This window comes from Molothrus ater, chromosome 2 (assembly GCF_012460135.2).
Source record: "Molothrus ater isolate BHLD 08-10-18 breed brown headed cowbird chromosome 2, BPBGC_Mater_1.1, whole genome shotgun sequence".
NCBI lineage: Eukaryota > Metazoa > Chordata > Aves > Passeriformes > Icteridae > Molothrus > Molothrus ater.
The window spans coordinates 56575430-56595224 of record NC_050479.2 but is presented as its reverse complement, the minus strand read 5'-3'; the positions used below and the strand labels follow the sequence as shown (position 1 = coordinate 56595224).

Sequence of the window (19795 nt, the reverse complement as noted above, 5' to 3'; positions counted from 1 at the left end):
TCAGATTCAGAGACCTTCTCTCTCTCCTGAGGGCACTGGGCAGTGCTGGGCATGGCTCAGTAGGCCTGGGCCAGGCCCCAACACATTGCAGGAGTTCGGATCCTCCTGCATTGCCAGGGTGGCAGAACACCTTTTCCAAGGCCAAAACTGTCACTGGTTTTTCTGGATTATGCACTTGCTAGGGGTAAAGTGCAAATGCAGACCACTGCCCTAGACACTGGCCCATACAGTGCCACACACTCCTCCACTCCAAACTATCCAGCTTTTGGGCAAATGTCTGGGTGATGTTCTTAATTAAGAGTCTGATCTTAAACAAGACCTGAACCATATGTAATAATATACTGGCTCCAAGAAAAAGATCAGATTGGTTTCAAGGGTACTCAAAATCTTTAAAATTCTCAAAGGCTACTGTAATCCGTCAGGAGGAGAAGGAATGAAAGGGGGAGGGAAGAAAGATGTAGGAAGGTATTGTTAATGGGTTCAGGAGAATGCCTGCGCACAAAAAACTCAAGATGCAGTCAGAATAGCAAAGCAAGTCCATTTCATTAGTTATGCTTGCAATAAATACATACCAACCCCTGGATGTTGGAGAAGCTGCCGAGCAGAAGGAGATAGAGCACAGCTCCTGAGCGGGAGAGGCAGGAGGGCCACACACCTTCAGGGTGTTCCCTGATGAATACCATGTGCATCATGTCATCCTCTCTCCACCACCCTTACATCTCCCCCTTAGGAGTGGCCAGTTTCAACATCATCTCACATGGGGCCAGTGCATGAGATGAGGTCACAACGGCCCAGGATCACACCTCCATGCCAACAACAGCTTTATCATTCCCCTCTCACAGGATGAATTCCACTGATACATAGTTTCATTTCTGAAGGTTAGGCCTACCAACTAACAATAAGTTCTTCTTCTACATTATCTTTTTGACGCGCACAATTGCAGACCAAATACATCAGGCCTTAGACCCGTTTTCGGTCCCTGACACAGGTCTCTTCCCCATAGGTTGTCTTTCTGAGGACACAACTTCTGATACCTTATTATGAAGACAGAGCATTACAGAATTATTATGGTTTAACCTAAAATATCTTACTAGAAGTATTGAACAACCTTCTTTCTTTCACTCGCATTCTCATGAAGAGACACACACATTCACATATATATAAAAAATATATTCATATATGTATGGACCATTAAGACACTGATGGTGATCACTAAGCTCAGTCTTTTAGAAGAGTTCTGATATGAAATATATACAGGTAGAAAATATTCCTTTCCTGAGTGAAAGCATAAAGCCAAGAGTATTGCTTATAGCTTTTGCTCTTTTACCGGGTGTTCTTCTCCCTCTGCCTTACAGATATGTAGGACAAAAAGTACTGCCACCCTTTATTTTCAAGTTCACATTTTTCACTGCTTGCTATCTATATACTCAGTAAACACATTTTCACATCTGAAAGATCTGCTCAAGCACTACAGAATAACTCAGTCTCACAGACATTTTGCCAGTCATTTTAGTCACAGAAGCCAACAGCTCAGTCATCAAAGTCTGCTGTAAAACCCTGATGCTAACAGACAACAAAAGCTTAGGGGAACATTAACAACATAGGAAGGAACAAAAGGAGAATACAAAGTGGACCAAATCCTGTGTCTTCACTTGAAATAATTATAATTCCTACTGGATAGGCAACCAACATGATGAACTGGGTTGCAACAATTTATTTCAGTATCTTCAGAACTTAAAGCAACCCACTTACCAGCAGAAATACTTCTCAAAAGATCAAAGAAGTTACTTCCAATGACTCTAAGTCAAAGACCTCTTAACATATTTTTCCTCCTTGAAGCTCCAGAAGATTAAAAAAGTATATTCTTTCTTTTACAGTCAAATTGCTCTACAAGATTAACTTCTTAGTATGTGAGAAATTCCACAGCTAGCAGTAGAGCTTTTAGGAAGAGCAAGACTTGCATAAACCAAGATACACAGAAGAATCCCTTTGATAAAATGACTTCTTATTCCTAATAAACTCAATCTCAGAGATTATTTTACCAATCTTTAAATTTATAGACTTTAGACTTGTGCACAATCACATCCTAAAAGTGTAGACAATATTTCACTCTGAATCTTATTTCTCTATATACTGAAAATTATACAGCCTTTCTAATCTTTAAAGCAGTTGCTACGAAATCAGCATAATTTGATGCTCCAAGTAATTTTAGTATGTTTTTCTTTTTTGTCTACATAAGATATCTTTTAATAAAATTCTGTTAATATGGAGGTTTTTTTAACCTTTCTGAGTCTTAACTCTCTTCTCTCTCTGCCACCGCTGAGACAGGCATGCCAGCAAACTGCATCTCAGGAAGATCCTCACCCCCAATAGGCAGGAGGGGACCTAAGAAACAGGGAGAATGGAGGTAGGTCCCTGCTTGGGGTGCCAGGTGAATCCCCTCCCAACCTACCAAGGGAGCTGTCCCAATACATCTTTGTGAGCAGAGAAGGACTAGTGGGTGATATGGTGTGCATGGTGGCCATTTTGGGCACAAGCAGTACAACATTGATAAAGTTCTCAATTCTGAATCAAGTAAGGATGGGCACCAGAAGAATTGCTGCTTTGGGCTTCAGGCAGGCAGATTTTTACTTTTTAGGACATGGACTGACAAAGCCCCTTGGAATCAATTCTGGAGGGTAAAGAAGTCCAGGAAGGCTGAAGATACAGAATAAGGAAATAAGGTAATAAGGAAAATTTTAAAGATACAGAAGCAGGCTGTCCCCATATGCCATAAGGAAATCCAGTGGAGAAAAAGACCAGCCTGGCTAAACAGAGAACTTTAGGCTGAAACTCAGGCTGCAGGGGAGAAGTAAGAGGGAAGAGGGGAAAAAAAAAAGCGTATCACTTCTGGAAGGAGGGTCAGATAACTTGGGGGGACTACAAGGATGTTGTAAGGTTATGTAAGGTGAAAAAGTAGAAGAGTCAAAGCCAAACTGGAACCTGGTCACTGTTGTTACAGACAACAAAAGTTTCAATTAATACATTACCAGCAAAGTACAGCTATGGAGAGTCTCCATTCTTTGCTGGTTGCAGATGGTAGTGTAGTGTCCAAGGATGACAAAAAGGCTGAGGTATTTAATGCCTTCTTCACCTCAGTCTTTAATACCAAAACCAGTTGTGCTCAGCAAACCCAACTCCCAGAGATTAAAGTTAGGGATGGGAAGCCAAGTGAAGCCCCCATAATCCAGGAGGAAATGGCTAGTGATCTGCTGTGCAAGTTAAACACCCACAAGTCTATGGGCATGGATAGGATGTACCAGGGAATAATGACAGAGCTGGTAAAAGAGCTCGCCAATTCCACTTTCAAACATTTACCAGCAGTCCTGATTATTTGGAGAACTTCCAGTTGACTGTAAATTAGCAAATATAAAGGCCACCTAAAAGAAGTATTGGAAAGATGATCCAAGGAACCACAAGCCTGTCAAACTAACCTAGGTACCAGGGGAAGTCTTGGAACAGATCATCCTGAGTGTCAGTATACAGAATGTACAGGACAATTAGGACATCAGGCCCAGCCAGCATGGGTTTGGGAAAGGCAGGTCCTGCCTGACCAACCTCATCTCCTTCTATGATCATTTGACCTAGTCAGTGGATAAGGGAAAGGCTGTGGACGGTGCTTCCCTAGACTTCACTGAGGCATTTCACACCATTTCCCACAGCATTCCCATGGAGAAACTGGCTGCTCGTGGCTTGGACAGGTACATTCTTTGCTGGGTGAAAAACTGTTTGGATGGCTGAATCCAGGGAGTGGTAGTGAATGATGCCACATCAAGCTGCTATCTGGTCACAAGTGGGGTTCCCCAAGGCTCAGTATTGGGGCCAGTCCTGTTAAATATCTTCATCAGTGATCTGGACTGAGGGGTTAAGTGCTCTCTCAGTTAGTATGCAGACGACACCACACTGGTTGACAAGTGTTGATCTGTTGGAAGGCAGGAAGGCTCTGCAGAGGAATCTGGACAGGTTGGATCAATGGACTGCGGACAGCAGCCTGATGTTCAAATAAATCCAAGTGCCAGATCCTGAATCTGGGTCACACAAAACCCCTTGCAGAGCTACAGGCTGAGGTCAGAGTGGCTGGAACATGGCCAAGCAGAAAAGGACCTGGAGGTGCTAGTTGACAGTGGCTGAAATGAGCCAGCACGTGTCTAGGCAGCCAAGGCCAATGGCATCCTGGCCTGTATCAGAAATAGTGTGGCCACCAGGACCAGGACAGTGACCATCTCGCTGGTGATGCTCTGGTGAGACTACACTTCAATCCTGTGTTCAGTTTTGGGCCCCTCGCTACAAAAAAGGCATTGAGGTGCTGGAGTGTGTTTAGAGCTGGTGAAAGAAGGGTCTAGAAAGCAAGTCCTATGAGGAGCAGCTGAGGGAGCTGGGGATGTTTATGTTGGAGTAGAAGAGGTTCAAGGGGGATCCCACTGCTCTGTACAAATACCTGAAAGAAGGTTTTAGCAAGGTGGGATGTGGCCTCTTCCACCATCTCAAGTGAAAGGATGGGAGGAAATGGCTTTAAGTTGCACCCAGGGAGGTTCAGATTGGACATTAGGAAAAAAAATTACTGCCAGAGTAGTTAAGCATTGGAATGAGTTGCCCAGGAGCATGATGGAGTAACCATCTCTGGAATTGTTCACAAGACACCTGGAAGTGGCACTTGATATAGTTTAGGGGTGATTATGGTGGTGCTATGTTGACAGTAGAACTACATGATCTTGAAGGTATCTTCAAACATTGATGATTCTGTGATTGTTGGAATATGGAGCACTTGGGAGAGATAATTTGATATCTCAGCTACCTGCTTTCCATTTCCCTGTGGAGCAAGAATGCAATTGCCATCTTTCCAGATAGCAAACAATCAAGCTAAAAGAAGCACCTGTGTAAAAACCAAGGTTTTTGAACTTAATGAGGATTTATCACTAAAAGTAGACAATTCATCAGCATCTCACAAATAATCCAATTTAGGTATTGAGAAACAGCCTGCATTTTTAGATTCTCAACATGCTGCTAACATACCTGAATTTAAAAACAAAAGAAGTTCCTGGTCACTAACATACAACTGTATTTGTAAGAAATGGGTTGGGAAATATAAATATTTCATAAAGCATAATGAAGCAGAAAGTTAACATGCAAGCAATTGCCCATGAGAAGAAAGGAAATACATTATTTCATTGAAAGCTACAAAATCCAGTCATCTTAAACCTTCAATTTCTTTACCTTCTCTTACTACAAATTTTGTCCTTGTCCCAAAATCACACACAGAAAGATTAAACCAACAAAAAACTGAGAGGAATAAAAAGTGTCCATTTGAAAACATACCCTCATTCCAAGATGATTCTGCAAGTAAACAGAATATCCCCCCGACATGTATTCAAATGTTCTCAAATGTTGTGGTGCTGTAATTTATTTCACTGTTAGCCTTTTACTAAATAGCTGTCATTCCCCTTTTCAAAAATATATATTCATATGAACAATTTGGTACTATCCTGCAAATGAGGTTTCATTACTCTGTGAAGGGGCCTTTTTCATGCTCTGAGAAATTTAAAGAGTTGGGGCAAAGTTTGGTTACTACAGAGATGACAGACTTTTTGTTCTTATCCCCAAAATCCACAATAAACCTGCCAATTTTTTGGGGCTACGATTACAAGCTGGACAAGTCCAATAAGCTTTGTAAAGTGCAAAAAGGCAGCAGTCTAGCCTCCTTAAAAGGAAAAAAATGCACCTCACAAAAACAAACAGCAAGATCTCGTGTATCCCAACTACAGCACTTACACAACATTATCAAAACTTGTTTTCTAGTTACCAAAAAATAATTTTGCTTTCAGAAAGCTGATAGTATTTTCTTAGTCTTTCAAGATAAACACAAGTTTATACAATCAAACTTGTATTATCAGTCAGTTAAACTTGCATTATCAGCCAGGCAAACTCAAATTTCTTAATCACGATTTCCATCCAATGAAATTCTGCTAAGGAAATAGAAAGAGATGATTTAAGTAAAACTAAGACTGATAGACATAAATCTCTCTGCAGTTCAGCTCCCAGCTACACACAGAAGTACTTTAGCGAGAACTCTGTATAGCACTGAAGTCATAACAGCTGATCTTTAGGTGATGACAAAACATTACTTCTTAGGCAAATTCAAAGACTTTGTAAAATTATGTATTTTAAGAAAAAAAATATTATGCACAAAAGAATAGTACAGGAAGTGAAATAGGTAACTTCAAGAGCAAGAAAAAAATCTGGTTTATGGTTAGATACAGAACCTCATCTCTGATCAAATTTGAGAAACAGTGTTAAACATGACACTGAATATACTTAAGGTGGTTTGAACAAGCAATAATGAGTTTCACAAGCAAATGTTACTTTGTTAAACATGTTATTTTAAGCTAGCCATGCAGCCTAAGTAACTTTGATATTAAACATGCAATCACAGATATCTTAACTATACTGCATGTAGATTGGCACAATTACCTGTGTCAGGCTCATTTAGCTGTGATTAGAGCATACTTCAAAGCCATCCATACATTTTTGCTACTTATACTGATTATGTTACAGCTAATTACCAGTTCAGTGAGACTTTGCCAATTAACTAAATTATCCTCAAAGTTAAGATAGTTTCCTGTATTAGTAAGGTTATTTTTATTGCATTAGCAGTAAGGTTATTTGCTTAGCCCAGCCAAAGCAAAACTGAAGTTGTCTTACCACATCATCTGTCAGTGTCTTGATATTTAAGTGCTGTAAATCAAACAGGAAAGCAGTCATGTCAAAATTGTTCAGTAAAAAAAAAAAATTAAGCTTAGTTATAGTTACTTTAATTCAAAATCACATGGAAGGTAAACAGTGTTGAATCCTGACACCTGAAATGAACCAAGTTTCTTGGCAAGTTGTACTTTGCTGGTTTACAATGCACAGCAAGTTATACAGATTTTTAAAATCTTCCATTTGATCCTCCAACAGAATATCAAAAGACTGTGAACCAAACACAGCTTGAAAGAAGTTGTGTTTTATTATATTTCATAACTAAATTATGCTTTATAGCTTAATATACAGACAACCTGCGCATTCGAAATTCAGATACAAGACATGTGTCTTCTCAAGATGGCTGTGGGGACACCAACAACAAATCATCCAGAGATTTCAAACTCAATAAGAGAACACAGAGCTCCTCAAGAATTCAAAACTATCCATCAAGCTGCAACACTCAAACTACTCACATTGTTGAACACTCTCAAGTAATGCCTCTGTGTAATGCAAGTAATGCGAGCAGAACATGAACTTGTGAGCAGAAACTGAACTAAACATTTAATAATAGCAGCATCCAAAAAAATCTATAGATCACTCAAAACAGTAGTTTCTGAACCAATATTTGCTCTCCACTGCATATTTACAAACACAGCAAGTGTTAGGATGTACAGCTCTTACACAAAACCAAAGAGCAGCACAGAACATTGGCAACGGATGAGTCAGTATTGCAGGGATCCCAGGTATCATTTTTATGAGGAGGCTGAGACCAGACTAAGCAGGAAAATATCAAGAATGTGAAGTCAGATACTTATTGAGGTAGACTCTTACCCTTCTCTTAGATTCCCCTCTCTGCCTAGTGTACACAGCTTGGCCACAGCTACAGCAACTGTCAACAACTATATCCTAATTAACAGATTTGGAAACTCTTCACCAAGTCAACAATAATTGGCTATCACTCTCTACAACCTGAAAGGAGGTTTTAGCAAGGTAAGGGTCAGTCGCTTCTCTCAGTTAACACCCAACAGAACAAGAGAAAATGGCATCAAGTTAAACCACTGGAGGTTAGCTTAGCTATTAGGAAAAATTTATTCACTGAAAAGGTAGTCAGGCATTGGAGCAGGCTCCCAGGGAAATGTGGAATCAACATCTCTGGAAGTGTTCAAAAGGCAGACAGAGACATAACACTTGAGGTTTGGCAGCAAAAGTAGTGGTGCTAGGTTAATGATGATGATCTCAGAGGCTTCCAACTTTAATGGTTCTATGATTGTGACCATTACTTCTGACATCTTCTCTGGCTCATCCCTCAGAATTAAAGAACAGTATGTGTTAAGTCAAATATTATCACACAATAGGTCTAGTCTGAAAAGTGTCAAGAAACTGAGGAAGAAGTGTCTGATGAATGGTTATGGAGTTAAAAATAAAAGACAAATGAGGTGCAAGGAAACATAGTATTCAGTGACACTCTACATTCTTACAAACAAAAAAAAAGTTTAAAAAGGTGCTAGGTCACTACTGAGCCTTTATGATAATTCCATTCCATGTTCTAATAGGGAGGATTTGTAATAAATGAAAAGAACTATTCCAATCCAACCAGGAGACTGAAGATCTGTATCCCAGTCTTCTCACTGGTGTTCTCCTGCCACAGGGGTAGATCAGACTTTTGCCTCACACACTGCTATAGAACTGGGGTTTCTTACTTGCTTTTCCCATTCTGCTAATTATCTGCAAAGACAGTAAAAGTGTTAACTGGTGTCATTTGCAAAAGCTCATGACTTTTCATTTACCAAGGTTTGGTGTAATACTTCTATCCTTAAGTGAGCAAAACTGCAAGAGAAAACACTAACATATGGTCTGACAGTGCAACTAGGTAGAGAAGAACATGAAATTTATTCCTTTTTTATACAGATGACTTAAATCACTGAGCCTTAAGCAATGCACAAATACCATCATGGAACTCCTCTAACATGGCAGGAGATTACATAATCTGCTTAGAATGAAAACCACCTGCATTCTATGCTTTGAGTGGAAATTCAAGATTCACATCAAACTCATGTACACTCCACTAAAAAAAATGCAGGAAAGCAACAACATCAGGTTCATTTCCACTTAAGAACAGATGTTGGATGTTTTGCAATTGCTCCATACAAGACACCATCATCATGCAGGTAACCAGGCAATTTCAGATTCAGGTTTTGTTCTTTGAAAAAGACAGAAGTTAGTGGGATAGTTCAAGCCAGTATTTTATTTTTCATTTAAGTCATGAAATTCAGCAGTGCAATTTAGTATGGCAACGAGTGAAAATCTTCCCATTTTGTATATCAGAACACCTCACTGACCCAAGTCATCTGAGTAATTAGTGAAAAAACTACCACACAACCAAGTAAGGGCACCAAAACAGTACAACAAATCAACATAGATATGAGCCTCCTCTCAAAGTCTTCATCTTACTGGATACCTAGTACAGAGGTCTAAAAATATCAGCATTTCTTTCATAAAAAGTTGTGGAGCCTAGTTTGAAGGCAAGTGCAAAAAGCAGGTTCTTAAGTAAGAATCTACTTAACCAGCATCAAATATCAACACTGGTGACGTATTTAGAGACTTTATAGAGGAGAAGAAATTCCATGCAAACTACAACCTAATGTTCAGCTCTTTCAGAATTCAAAAGGCTGAATGACTTGCTGTAAGACATCTCTAAAGACTTCTTTAGTAAACTTTATGTTATAATGCTTCTCAGTCAGAGGAGTTGGTTAAAACGGAACTGGGGATCTCTTTCTCCCCTCTCCCTCACCAAGTCCTTCTCTTCTGAGAAGGCTGTAAAAGGTAAAATCAATTGACAGCTTTACTGGTCTTCTATAGCATTCAAGGATACAGATATGTAGAACATTGCATGTGGTCCTAACAACAAAAACCACATCAAAGAAACTTACCACACTGGATCTTTTAATGGCATTGCACAGGAGTGCTGTGGCTCAAGAACAAGAGCATATTTTTACTCTTGACAGCCAAAGGAAACATATTTCTAGTAAGGGTACAAATAACTAGACTAGGAGTCAAGTAAATACCAGGTAGAGTGCTTTATTACCACAGGGACGTATTTCTATTTTCAGGCTCAGATATATCAGCTCACAAAAGACACATTCTGCTCAAGTGAACAGGTTGCCTTAAACACAGGCCCGCAAGTAAATAAATATGACTTAAGTAATATTCCTATAATATTCAGTCACTGCTAAAAACATTAAGTAATTTTACAGAATACTGCTTCAATGCTACAGTGGATGAAAATATTTCTATGTTATTCTGAGCCTTCCATTAACTACTCCACAATAACAAAATTATTGATTTGAAGGCATAGGAGCTATGTACAAGTGTTCCTCTAGTCTGTTTATCATGTAGAAAGTAGATATGCAAACCTGAAACACAAATTATCAATATTTTAAGTATGCTGACATTGTGTTTTCTAGTCAGAGATATACGAAAGCACTAAGAGATTAAAGAGTTACGTAGGACAGTTCAGAAGGAGAGACTTGTCAGTTGCACCTACAGTTAGAAAAGCAGAAGTAACACCAGTGCTTAGTCTTCAGCTATACAAACACTTTTATAAACTAAATTTTAAAATTGCACTCCTCAGTGTACCTTAGCTTTTAGTCTAGGACATAGAGTAAGAGGTCATTTTGTTTTGCAATTGAGTAGAAGCAGTTCTCTTAAAGCTAAGTCCAATGAGTAAGAAATGCACAGGTATATCATTTTTGAAGAAAGCGAGCAATCTGACAGAATCAGCCCTTATGGGAGATGATGTCCCTCAGTCACACTGTTAAATAACCAGTGTCATAAGACAGAGGACATACACACACATGCAGCATGCGATACAGTGTTCTTGATGAGCTGGCAAAACTCCAAAGATAGTGAGAGTCTTAAACAGAAGCTGAAAGGTACAACAGGATACAAGGGCTGAGTTTCACAGCACAAGCACAGCAACAAGATGACTGCTCCTGAGACAGAAAGAGTACTGTGCCTCTTGAAAAGGTCACACATGATGAAGACAGGTGTGAGGCAACTTTCACACCACCCAGCTAAAGGAAGCCAAACACTATTAAGCTTCATATACATCCACAGTAAAGAATCTTATTGTCATACTTATGCCTGAAAAACTAGGCAAGAAAACTGTACTCCACAGAATAAGGCCTATGGAGCAGGTATTTTTTTATTCAGCGCCAGGAGCGAGTGGGATAGCTCCACCACAAACTCACTCTTTCATTCTTCGCACAGTATAAGCTTTTATACTTTTTCTACTTAATGTGCATATTATGCTTTCCTAACCTTCACATTGTAACATATTTTCTAATTACATATTTTCTAATTATCATATTCCAATTTCTGATTTCATATTTTCTAACAATTACATAAGCTCTTGTAGCACATACGTGGTTTCTGAACAAGGTGGTCATCAGCCTCCTGGTGGTCGTTTTGGATGAAGGCTCAGAAGTCTTCCTCGGGTGTGAACTTTTCACCTCTGTCTCCGCACATGCTCTATAAGCTTGTCTGCTCAAACAGCCAGTGGTTAGCTTTTTGCAGTTAGCTTGCTCTGCTAAATTTGCTAATTTCTAAAAAAATGCTTCATTCACACACCCTGTTACAAAGTAACTACTTCTTTCCGCACAGCTACAGCTTTTTGCACAGCTCCAGCATTATCTCGTTGCCTCGGCATCAAAAGCAAGGAAGGGAGGAGGGGCGAAACAGGGAGGGTGATGGGGCAACATTATCTTGTTGCCCATGTATCAATACACAAGATGATTATGATCTATATTGCACATCCAAACAGCAGTACATACTTGAAGTTCATCTGCTAGATAGAATGTAATAACTTGAGGGATTGCCTATATAATTACCCCAGTCAAATCCAGGTAGAGACAGTGAAGCAAAGCAATGACAAATCCTACTTAATTGGATCAACAGTACTAGTCCGATCTTTTGTGTCATTACATCTATTTCCCTGTCTTTACATATGCATATTTATGGACAAAATTCTCTCTAGGTGTGGTACGAGCAGTTCAGGCAAACAGGATCAGAATTCAGGAGAATGACATCTCACATTGGACTCTGATCCCATGTCTTCAGCTTTTCCACCAGCACTACAGGGCAGTGTGGCCTGGAACCAGTGAAGACTAGCCTAGTATAATACTGAGTATAGTCTGTATCATCTAAGAGTTTTGGCACTCCACCAAAGGGAGCATGGCACCATCTTTTCACCATGGCACAAGCACAAAGTGATGTTGCTCATCTAACTTTCTGAATGAAAGCAGATAGTTTAAACACAGATTGTTTGGTACTTAAACTCAGATCATGCCTGGCAGGGATGGGCATTGTTAGTATAACAGAAAGACCAACAAAATATGAACACTGAAACAAGACCAACGAAGACTAGGGATGTTCATATAAACACATAATCCCCTCTGCACCTTTGTAAATTCGAAAGTGAACAAGAATGCATTGCCATTAACATTATCACCAAAAAAAGATTCAACATTAGCTGCTTTTTTCCCCCAAAGGATATTCTCCAGCAGAAACACAAGTAGAAGAACAAATCAAGGACTGAAAGAAACCTGTAGACTCAGAGAAAAGTTAATTGGATGATTACAGAAAATGCTATCACTTTAGGATCTCCTTTGTAACAATATTCCCTTAGTAATTTTGCTACCTCAGTCTGAAAATGCAACTTACAAACTGCACACCATTTCTTGCTTTTAATTTCCAATATACTACTTCAGCATTTAGATAATGGCTTTATCACACACTCTGTCTCTATTGCTTGAAAAGCAGTCTGAAAAGCAATCAGGAGCAAAACTACCTTAACATGACAGGTTCTACACAGTGATATTCTTTAGGCATTGATGAGTTAAACGCAAAATTGGTGCTTACAGGTAAGATCATATAACAAAGTGCTAGAACACAGCACTAAAATTTAGTATCATAACCCACAGTGTTAATTCATGCCAACAAAAATAACAGCATGAAGAATTTACAATTTTACAAAGCTGCGATAAAGTGCTTTAGGTAACATCTGTTCAGCAATCATTTCTTTAAAAGACTAATTTAGATTCAAGGTCTTACACTGCGGCATAACTGCAGCAATAATTCAGTCACTTTGTAATTAAAGATATTGACACAGATTGGTCTTACCTTTCTACTCTATGCCAGAGAAATGGAAGTGCTTTTCCTCTTAACTACATCTTTCTTTGATTTATAGACACTGTTAAATGCAACTGTTAATTTGTCTATTTTTAACAGATTGGTGTAAACAAACCCTTCTTGACTCATAAATTTCATAAAGAACTTAATCAAAAACATAACCTGAAAGGCACTGAAGTCAGGTCAACACTATACTGAAATTAATAGAAACACCACTAATTTGAGCTAGAAATTGAAGTTGATCTCTTGAGGACCACTGTCTACAATATGTAGTATCTGCAAAGTGCAGCTGGAAGTCACATAATACAGCACGCACTGTAATGTTTTTCAAACATTAATAAGGTGGGGGGGGAATCAAGGAGAGCAAGTGGCAAACAATTGCTTTTTGCTCCACCTTGCCCTAGCAGATTTCAGAAGTTTCTTGCTCAATCAATGTATACAGAGAGAACAGGTGAAATATCTGCCATCCTGTAGATTTCCTCTTTTCACAAGATCCCACAAGGGGTTTAGGGATGAGCTTTCAATAAGCTGAAGTAGCACAGAAATTCTTTTACCCTTTTAGAAGTCCCACTCCTCTAAAAATTTGGACCTGTTGAACAAAGTCATGCTGGTATGTGCCTCAAAATGAACCATCACTCTTTCAAAAAAAGTATCTAAAATTATTCTGCAAAAGAACCAAGACAACTGAGACTTGAAACTCATTCACTTCTTTTGAGAAGCTAGTTTATTCAAAAAGAGTCCATCAAGGCCTCATTTGACAGGGCTAAACAGTTATAGTGGCTGATTGCAATGCCTCTTTCTCCCCCCTCCACCCCTCATATGCAGTGGGTTTTTAAAAACTGTATTTTCCTCATTTAAAAAAGAATTTTCTTTAGAAGGGAGAAAAAAGATGAGATGCATGTTAATGATGTCACCTTTGTCAATAAGCAATCCAATTTCACCTCAAGGTTTGTCAGGGAATCAAAATTATTTTCCAGATTAGCATATCTGCTATGACAGATCAATATGTTGTATTGACTGGAAGGGTCCAACCTGGAACTTATTTTCAAGCCTTGAACACTAAGAAATATTACATTCACATAATCTGTATTACTTGAGGTCAATAAATCTAACAGCTACTTTAATCTGACAAACGTACACAGATAGAAATAATACTGAGGTAACATGAGGTATGGCACTCTAAATACCCCAAACAGAGAAAAGGGCATAAGCTAAATCTAAAACTGGATTACAGAGAGCCCAAAGGCATGAGAGCCAGGCTTTACACATTCAGACACAAAACTAATATAACTATTAAAATTACATTGAAATGTATTACAGAAAGAGTTAGATGCAAAGAAGTCAAGTTGGAAAATACCTCTAAGATCATCAAGTCCCAACCATAAACCAAACACTGCCAAGTCCATCACTAAACCACATCCTAATGTGCCACACCTACACATCTTTTCAACACCTTAGGAGATGGTGACTCAACCACTTCTCTGGGCAGCCTCTTTCAGTGCCTGACCACCTTTTCAGTGAAGAAAGTTTACTTAATATCCAATCTAAACCTACTCTGGTGCAACTTGAGGCCCTTTCCTCTTGCTCTGTCACTTGTTACTAAGGAGAGGACACTGACCTCCACCTCACTACAGCCTCCTTCCGGGCAGTTGTAGAGACAATAAGGTCACCCAGTGAGTTTATGGCACACCTAGAATACAATCCATGTTCAATCCATAAATCTTCAGTCCCTATCAACATCCAAGGATAAAATCTTTGTTTAAGGCATTATTTAAAGATGAAAAATAGGACTATCGTTAGGACTATGGTGCTTTTGAAAATTGCAGTTTGACAAAGCATTTTCATGAATTAAGGGCATTCTCACCTATCCCTGCTTAAAGAGAAACTGGGCAGGAGAACAGGAAGAAGCAAAAAAAAAAAAAAATTCACACCTACCTACAAAATTATTATATTCCCTATAAACCTGAGTCAGAACCCCAAATTCAGCCCCCTTTATTTTCTGTAGCTGTGACCTCAACACCATGACCTTAAAAAACAGTTAGCTGATACCTATATTGACACATTATCAAAATCACCCATACAGAGCCTGGCAATCCTAGACATATGCCCAACAGGCTCACCTGCACCAGAGAAAAGGCCTTCTTTCACTAAAAAGATGAGATTTCATCTAAGAAAAAAGTCTCAATGGCTTTTAGCACATATCTATCTATAGATAGACATATCTATCACATTCTTCTCCCTATAAACTATTGTACTGCCATTTTAACACGATTAGCAAAACTGAACGTGATAGCAACACACTACTTCTGTTTTAGCACATGATTATAGGAAAAAATGAAAACCATTGTGATATCTGCATAAGAACTTGGCAGTTAAAGTACTGGTAGTAAGTGAAACCTCTCAACCCAGAGCTCTTGTCAGTCACAAACACACAAAAATCAATGACTCTCACAAAAGGAATAATCCAACCCTCAACTCATACAGCAACACCATCCAATCTTTTACGGTGGCCAGACCACGTGGCGTTCTCCTCACAGATCATATACTAAAGCATGCTGTGAGTGACTGGGAAGATCTGGGGTCATGAGACATTTTGGGGTACGTGTGTGTGGGGCAAGGGGCTGGTTGGCCCTTGCCTTGGTGAGGCACACACACCCCACTCCTGGAGTATCCCAGCCCCACACTGGCTGCCAATTCCTGGCACAGAGGAGGCACTGCTCCACACCTGGCCTCTGGAGCCCCTAACCCAGCTCCTGAGTGGCCAAACAAACAGAAGTCCCACCTGGGGGAGGGGCCCCAGAAGGCCAAGGGGTATTTAAAGCTGAACCCAAGGCCAGCACATGTTTTCACCCTACCTCCTCTTGGAACTTCTGTCAGCTGAGCACTGCTGGAACCCAGCAGCTGGTAGCTATACGTGTCCTTTTTTATGTCTCTTTTGTCGTGCTCTCCTTTTTCGTTTAATTCCCACTTCTTAGAATTTCTGAGTAACTTAATAGGGCCTAAAGTCTGCCAAGTCGAATGGGCTAAGTTAATGCTTAGAGATGAACTTTATGTTGATTGAATGTTGCACTAAACCTTTTGCCAAAGATCTTTGATTGTCTGAGGTTGCCAGTAAAGTCTTTTTTGATGTTTTGACCTCTTGAGAATATCTTGCTGCTATTTCTCCTGTACATCTAACTCAGAATACAGGAACAATCATGAGCCCTTTTGAAAGCCTCATCAGGTGAGGGGCCATGTCACCTGCCAGACTAAAACACACGTGTCCCCAGTGGATAGATACACAGCCACTTACGAAGCCAAGCAAACAGCTCTTGGTCAGTTTCAATTATGCCCATTCTCACATGCAGAAAAAGGCACAGGAACATGGTTCAAACAGTAGCCTCTGCAGCCACAATACAAAAAGATTGCAGCAAACAGGAATATTCCAGGAGCAAGGTGTGACCTTCCAGAACAGGTCTGGCCAGCCTGTTTGATACCATTTATTGGCTAACTTTTTTGAACCTGTGCACCAGTGCCAGGCACTCAAGTACTGAACATTTCATAAATACACCTTAGAATCAAGTGTCTAATATAAGCGTTATAGCATCTCTTTTGTAATTATGTAACAAAAACAGTTTAGAGCAGGTGGGATCAGAGACAGCTGAACAAAGATCAACACGCACCACCTAAATATGAGCACGGGGTGAATTTCCTCTGCATGCAGCAGATACTCCCTGAAAGGAGGTTGTATCCAGGTGGGATCAGCCCCTTCTCCCTGACAACCAGCGACAGGATAAGAGGACACAGTCTCAAACTACACCACAGGATGTTTAGGCTGGACATAATGAGGAATTTCTTCACAGAAAGGGTGATGAGACATTGGAATGGGCTGCCCTGGGAGGTGGTGGAGTCACCATCCCTGAAAGTGTTTAAGGAAAGACTCAACACAGCACTTGGTGCCATGGTCTAGTTGGCATGGTGGTGGTCAGTCACAGATTAGATTCGATGATTTCAGAGGTGTTTTCCAACCCAACTGATTGCGTGGATACAAGGCCTGTAGAATATATGCTGGTCTCAACTCTAATGCTTGGAATTTTCATCATGTCCAAACAAAAACTGGTTATTTCTGGGTACACTTTGGTTAGAGCACATCTTGCAGACACATTCTCTCGTGACAAGCCACCTTGAGTTTCCCAATTTCTTGGTGTGCTAGCCAAAAGCTTGTAAAAGCAGGCCTACGGAAGAGAACTATACTAAGTCCTTTAAATTCAAAGACAGTTTTTACACTGTAGAGTTTATATCACTCAAGTTAAAAAAAAAAAACCCACACAAAACCACAAAAAAAATCCCACAACAACAACAAAACAAACTCCGCAGTCCTATTAGATGTAACACCGTTTACACACACATTAAGAGGGGAAGTCTGTTCTATTCCCCTTGCAACCATAGCTGGCATGCAGCAAGCAAAGGCAATTGTGATGAAGCACTCGGGAGAGAGCTGAAAACTTGCTGCGTCCTTTCACACGCGCAAGCAAGAGGCGAGCTGGACTAGGCGGGATCAGCCTTGGAAGCCCAGCTGAACTTGACTGTGCCACGTATTCCCACTCAGTGCCCGGTCTCGGCGAGCCCCAGGCAGTGACTGGCCCCGGAGAGGACGGCGAGAGGGAGACGGGGGTATCACCGCCCGGCCGGGCCCCCTCGGCACAGGCCCGCCAGGCCCCACTCCTCGGGCACCCCCGCCGCGGGACAGGCTCGTACTTACGAATTTGGGCTTCCTGCTGTCCGCCGCCTCCTCGGGGCCCCCGGCGCTCCCGGTGCCCGGCGGGCCCTTCCGACGGAGCCCCTTGTTCTCCCGCCCGCCGCGACCCGGCGGTGGGGACGGGGCGCAGTAGCGCGGCCGCGGCGGCTCCATGGCCGCGCACGGGCGAGGCAGGGACATGGGCAGAGGGCAGCGCCGGCCGCGATCGGGCCCAGGCCCGGCGGCCCCGGCCGAGCTGGGCGCCCGCGATTAGCGCGGCTTAGCTGGGCTCGGCCAGCAGGGCGCCGCGGGGGGAGGAGCGGGGCTGAGCGCTAAAGCCGCGGCCTCAGCGCAGCGCAGGATTTAGCCGGGAGAAGCTCCTAAATCCCGCCACGCCCGCGCCGCGCGCTCCCAACGGCCGCGGCTGGCGGAGCGCGGCAACGTCCGCGCCGTCCGAACCGTCCCGCCACCGCCGGCCCCGCCCCCGCCCGCCCGCCCCGGCCAATCCGCGCCCGCGCGGCCGCGGCGGCGCCTCCCGGTTGGCGGGAGCTGCGCCCGTCTGCGGTGAGTCAGCCGCTCGCGCCGGGCCGCGCCCCGCCAGGAACGGGAGCGTCCCGTGGGGCTGCGGGAACGGCGGCCCTGGGCTGAGGAGGGGAGAGCTTGTGTCCTCATCGCGCAAATCCTGTCTTCTCTGCATCCTGAATGTTCAGGATCTGATCACGGGGCGGGTCCCTCGCCTGTTTGGCCTAGGATGCCGATTTCCAACAAGTGGCTTTGTTAAAAATTCCGATTCCTTACCTCGAGCCGCTGTTTAACAGGTGAAAAGTGGTTCATCTATTTCTATATGGCTTTTTTCTATAATTAGAGCACTGACTTTCATATGTAAATATGTATTATTACATAGAATCGTAGAATCATCAGGTTTGGAAGAGACCTTTATGATCATCCAGTCCAAAAATCCAAACCACCTCTTAAAACACCCCCAGGGATGGGGACTCCATCACCTCCCCAAGCAACCTATTCCTACACTTGCCCATCTTAACAGTGAAAATAATTTTCTAATACCTGATCTATGTTGTCATCGTATTGCAAAAGTCCCATACCTTCTTGGTGGTTTCTCTGGGCACCTCCTCGCAGCACTGACTCCTTCACAGCACAGCCAACAAACCCCCAGCTCCCTTCACAGCACAACCAACAAACTCCAACAACTCCTCACCCAGCTAACCCACTCTTTTGTAGCACTCGTCTTCTTATTGGACACAGCTGTGGCCTATTAAGGGCAGGCCTGCTCCTAATCTTTGGTGATTAGTACAGCTGCAACTCCTCAGGGGCGAGATTGCCTTCTGCACTATTCTCTTACATTCCATCCCTCCGCAGATCTGAATCTCCCTTGTCTCAGTTTTAGGCCATTTCCTCTGGTCCTGTTACTGCAGTCACAGTAGAGACTGGCCCCCAATTCCATTAGAACCTCTTCTCTGGTAGCTGTAGAGAGCAATTCATACATAGATATGCATACATACCTATATATATATATATTATATATTATTAATACTTCTCATTTTACTTTTATACCAACCTGGAGGTATTGGGTTAAGAAGGCAGAATGACACAGAAGAGACACAGTCTCTATCCAAAGCAACGGCAGTGTTTCCATCATCCTCCTGCATCCGAGTTTCTGTTTTGTGATGGACACAGTCTGTGTGGAAGAGCTGCTAACTGTTCTGCCAAGGCCAAAAGAACAGGTGGACCTACAGTCTGCATTTGTTTAATGCAATCTGTTGTTTTCCATCACTGAAAGACCTGCAAGACACTGTGGTTTACGGGGAAATACATAAACAGAGATTTCATTATGCTGTAAACTAGCAAATTGCATATGGTTTACAAGGCAATGGAATTCTCATTACTACAATCAATACCTTGCATTTATCTTTATTTTAAATTAAGAGTAGTTAGGATAATGATCCAAATTGGAGACTTATGTAGGGGAAAATCTATTTCCAAATCTCAGTGTTAGGGATCATTAAGAAAAGGCTAATACTCAGCATTTATACCTCTAGAGTATTTCCTAAACAGAAGAATTTCTTTTCTGTCATTCAGTCCTTCGCCATGACT

The 19795-nt window shown here is 41.6% G+C and overlaps 1 protein-coding gene across 1 annotated transcript in view; it reads right to left on the bottom strand.

Annotated features, from left to right (window-relative positions):
• Nucleotides 1–17857, bottom strand: part of DIAPH3 (diaphanous related formin 3) — a 213683-nt gene extending 195826 nt beyond the window's left edge. The window contains exons 1-2 of the mRNA XM_036393070.2: nucleotides 17708–17857; nucleotides 6739–6771 (exon numbers count right to left, since the gene is read on the bottom strand). Coding sequence (XP_036248963.1) covers nucleotides 6739–6771; nucleotides 17708–17857 — 183 coding nt within the window. The remainder of the gene's footprint in view (nucleotides 1–6738; nucleotides 6772–17707) is intronic.
• Between the last annotated feature and the right edge of the window lie 1938 nt (nucleotides 17858–19795).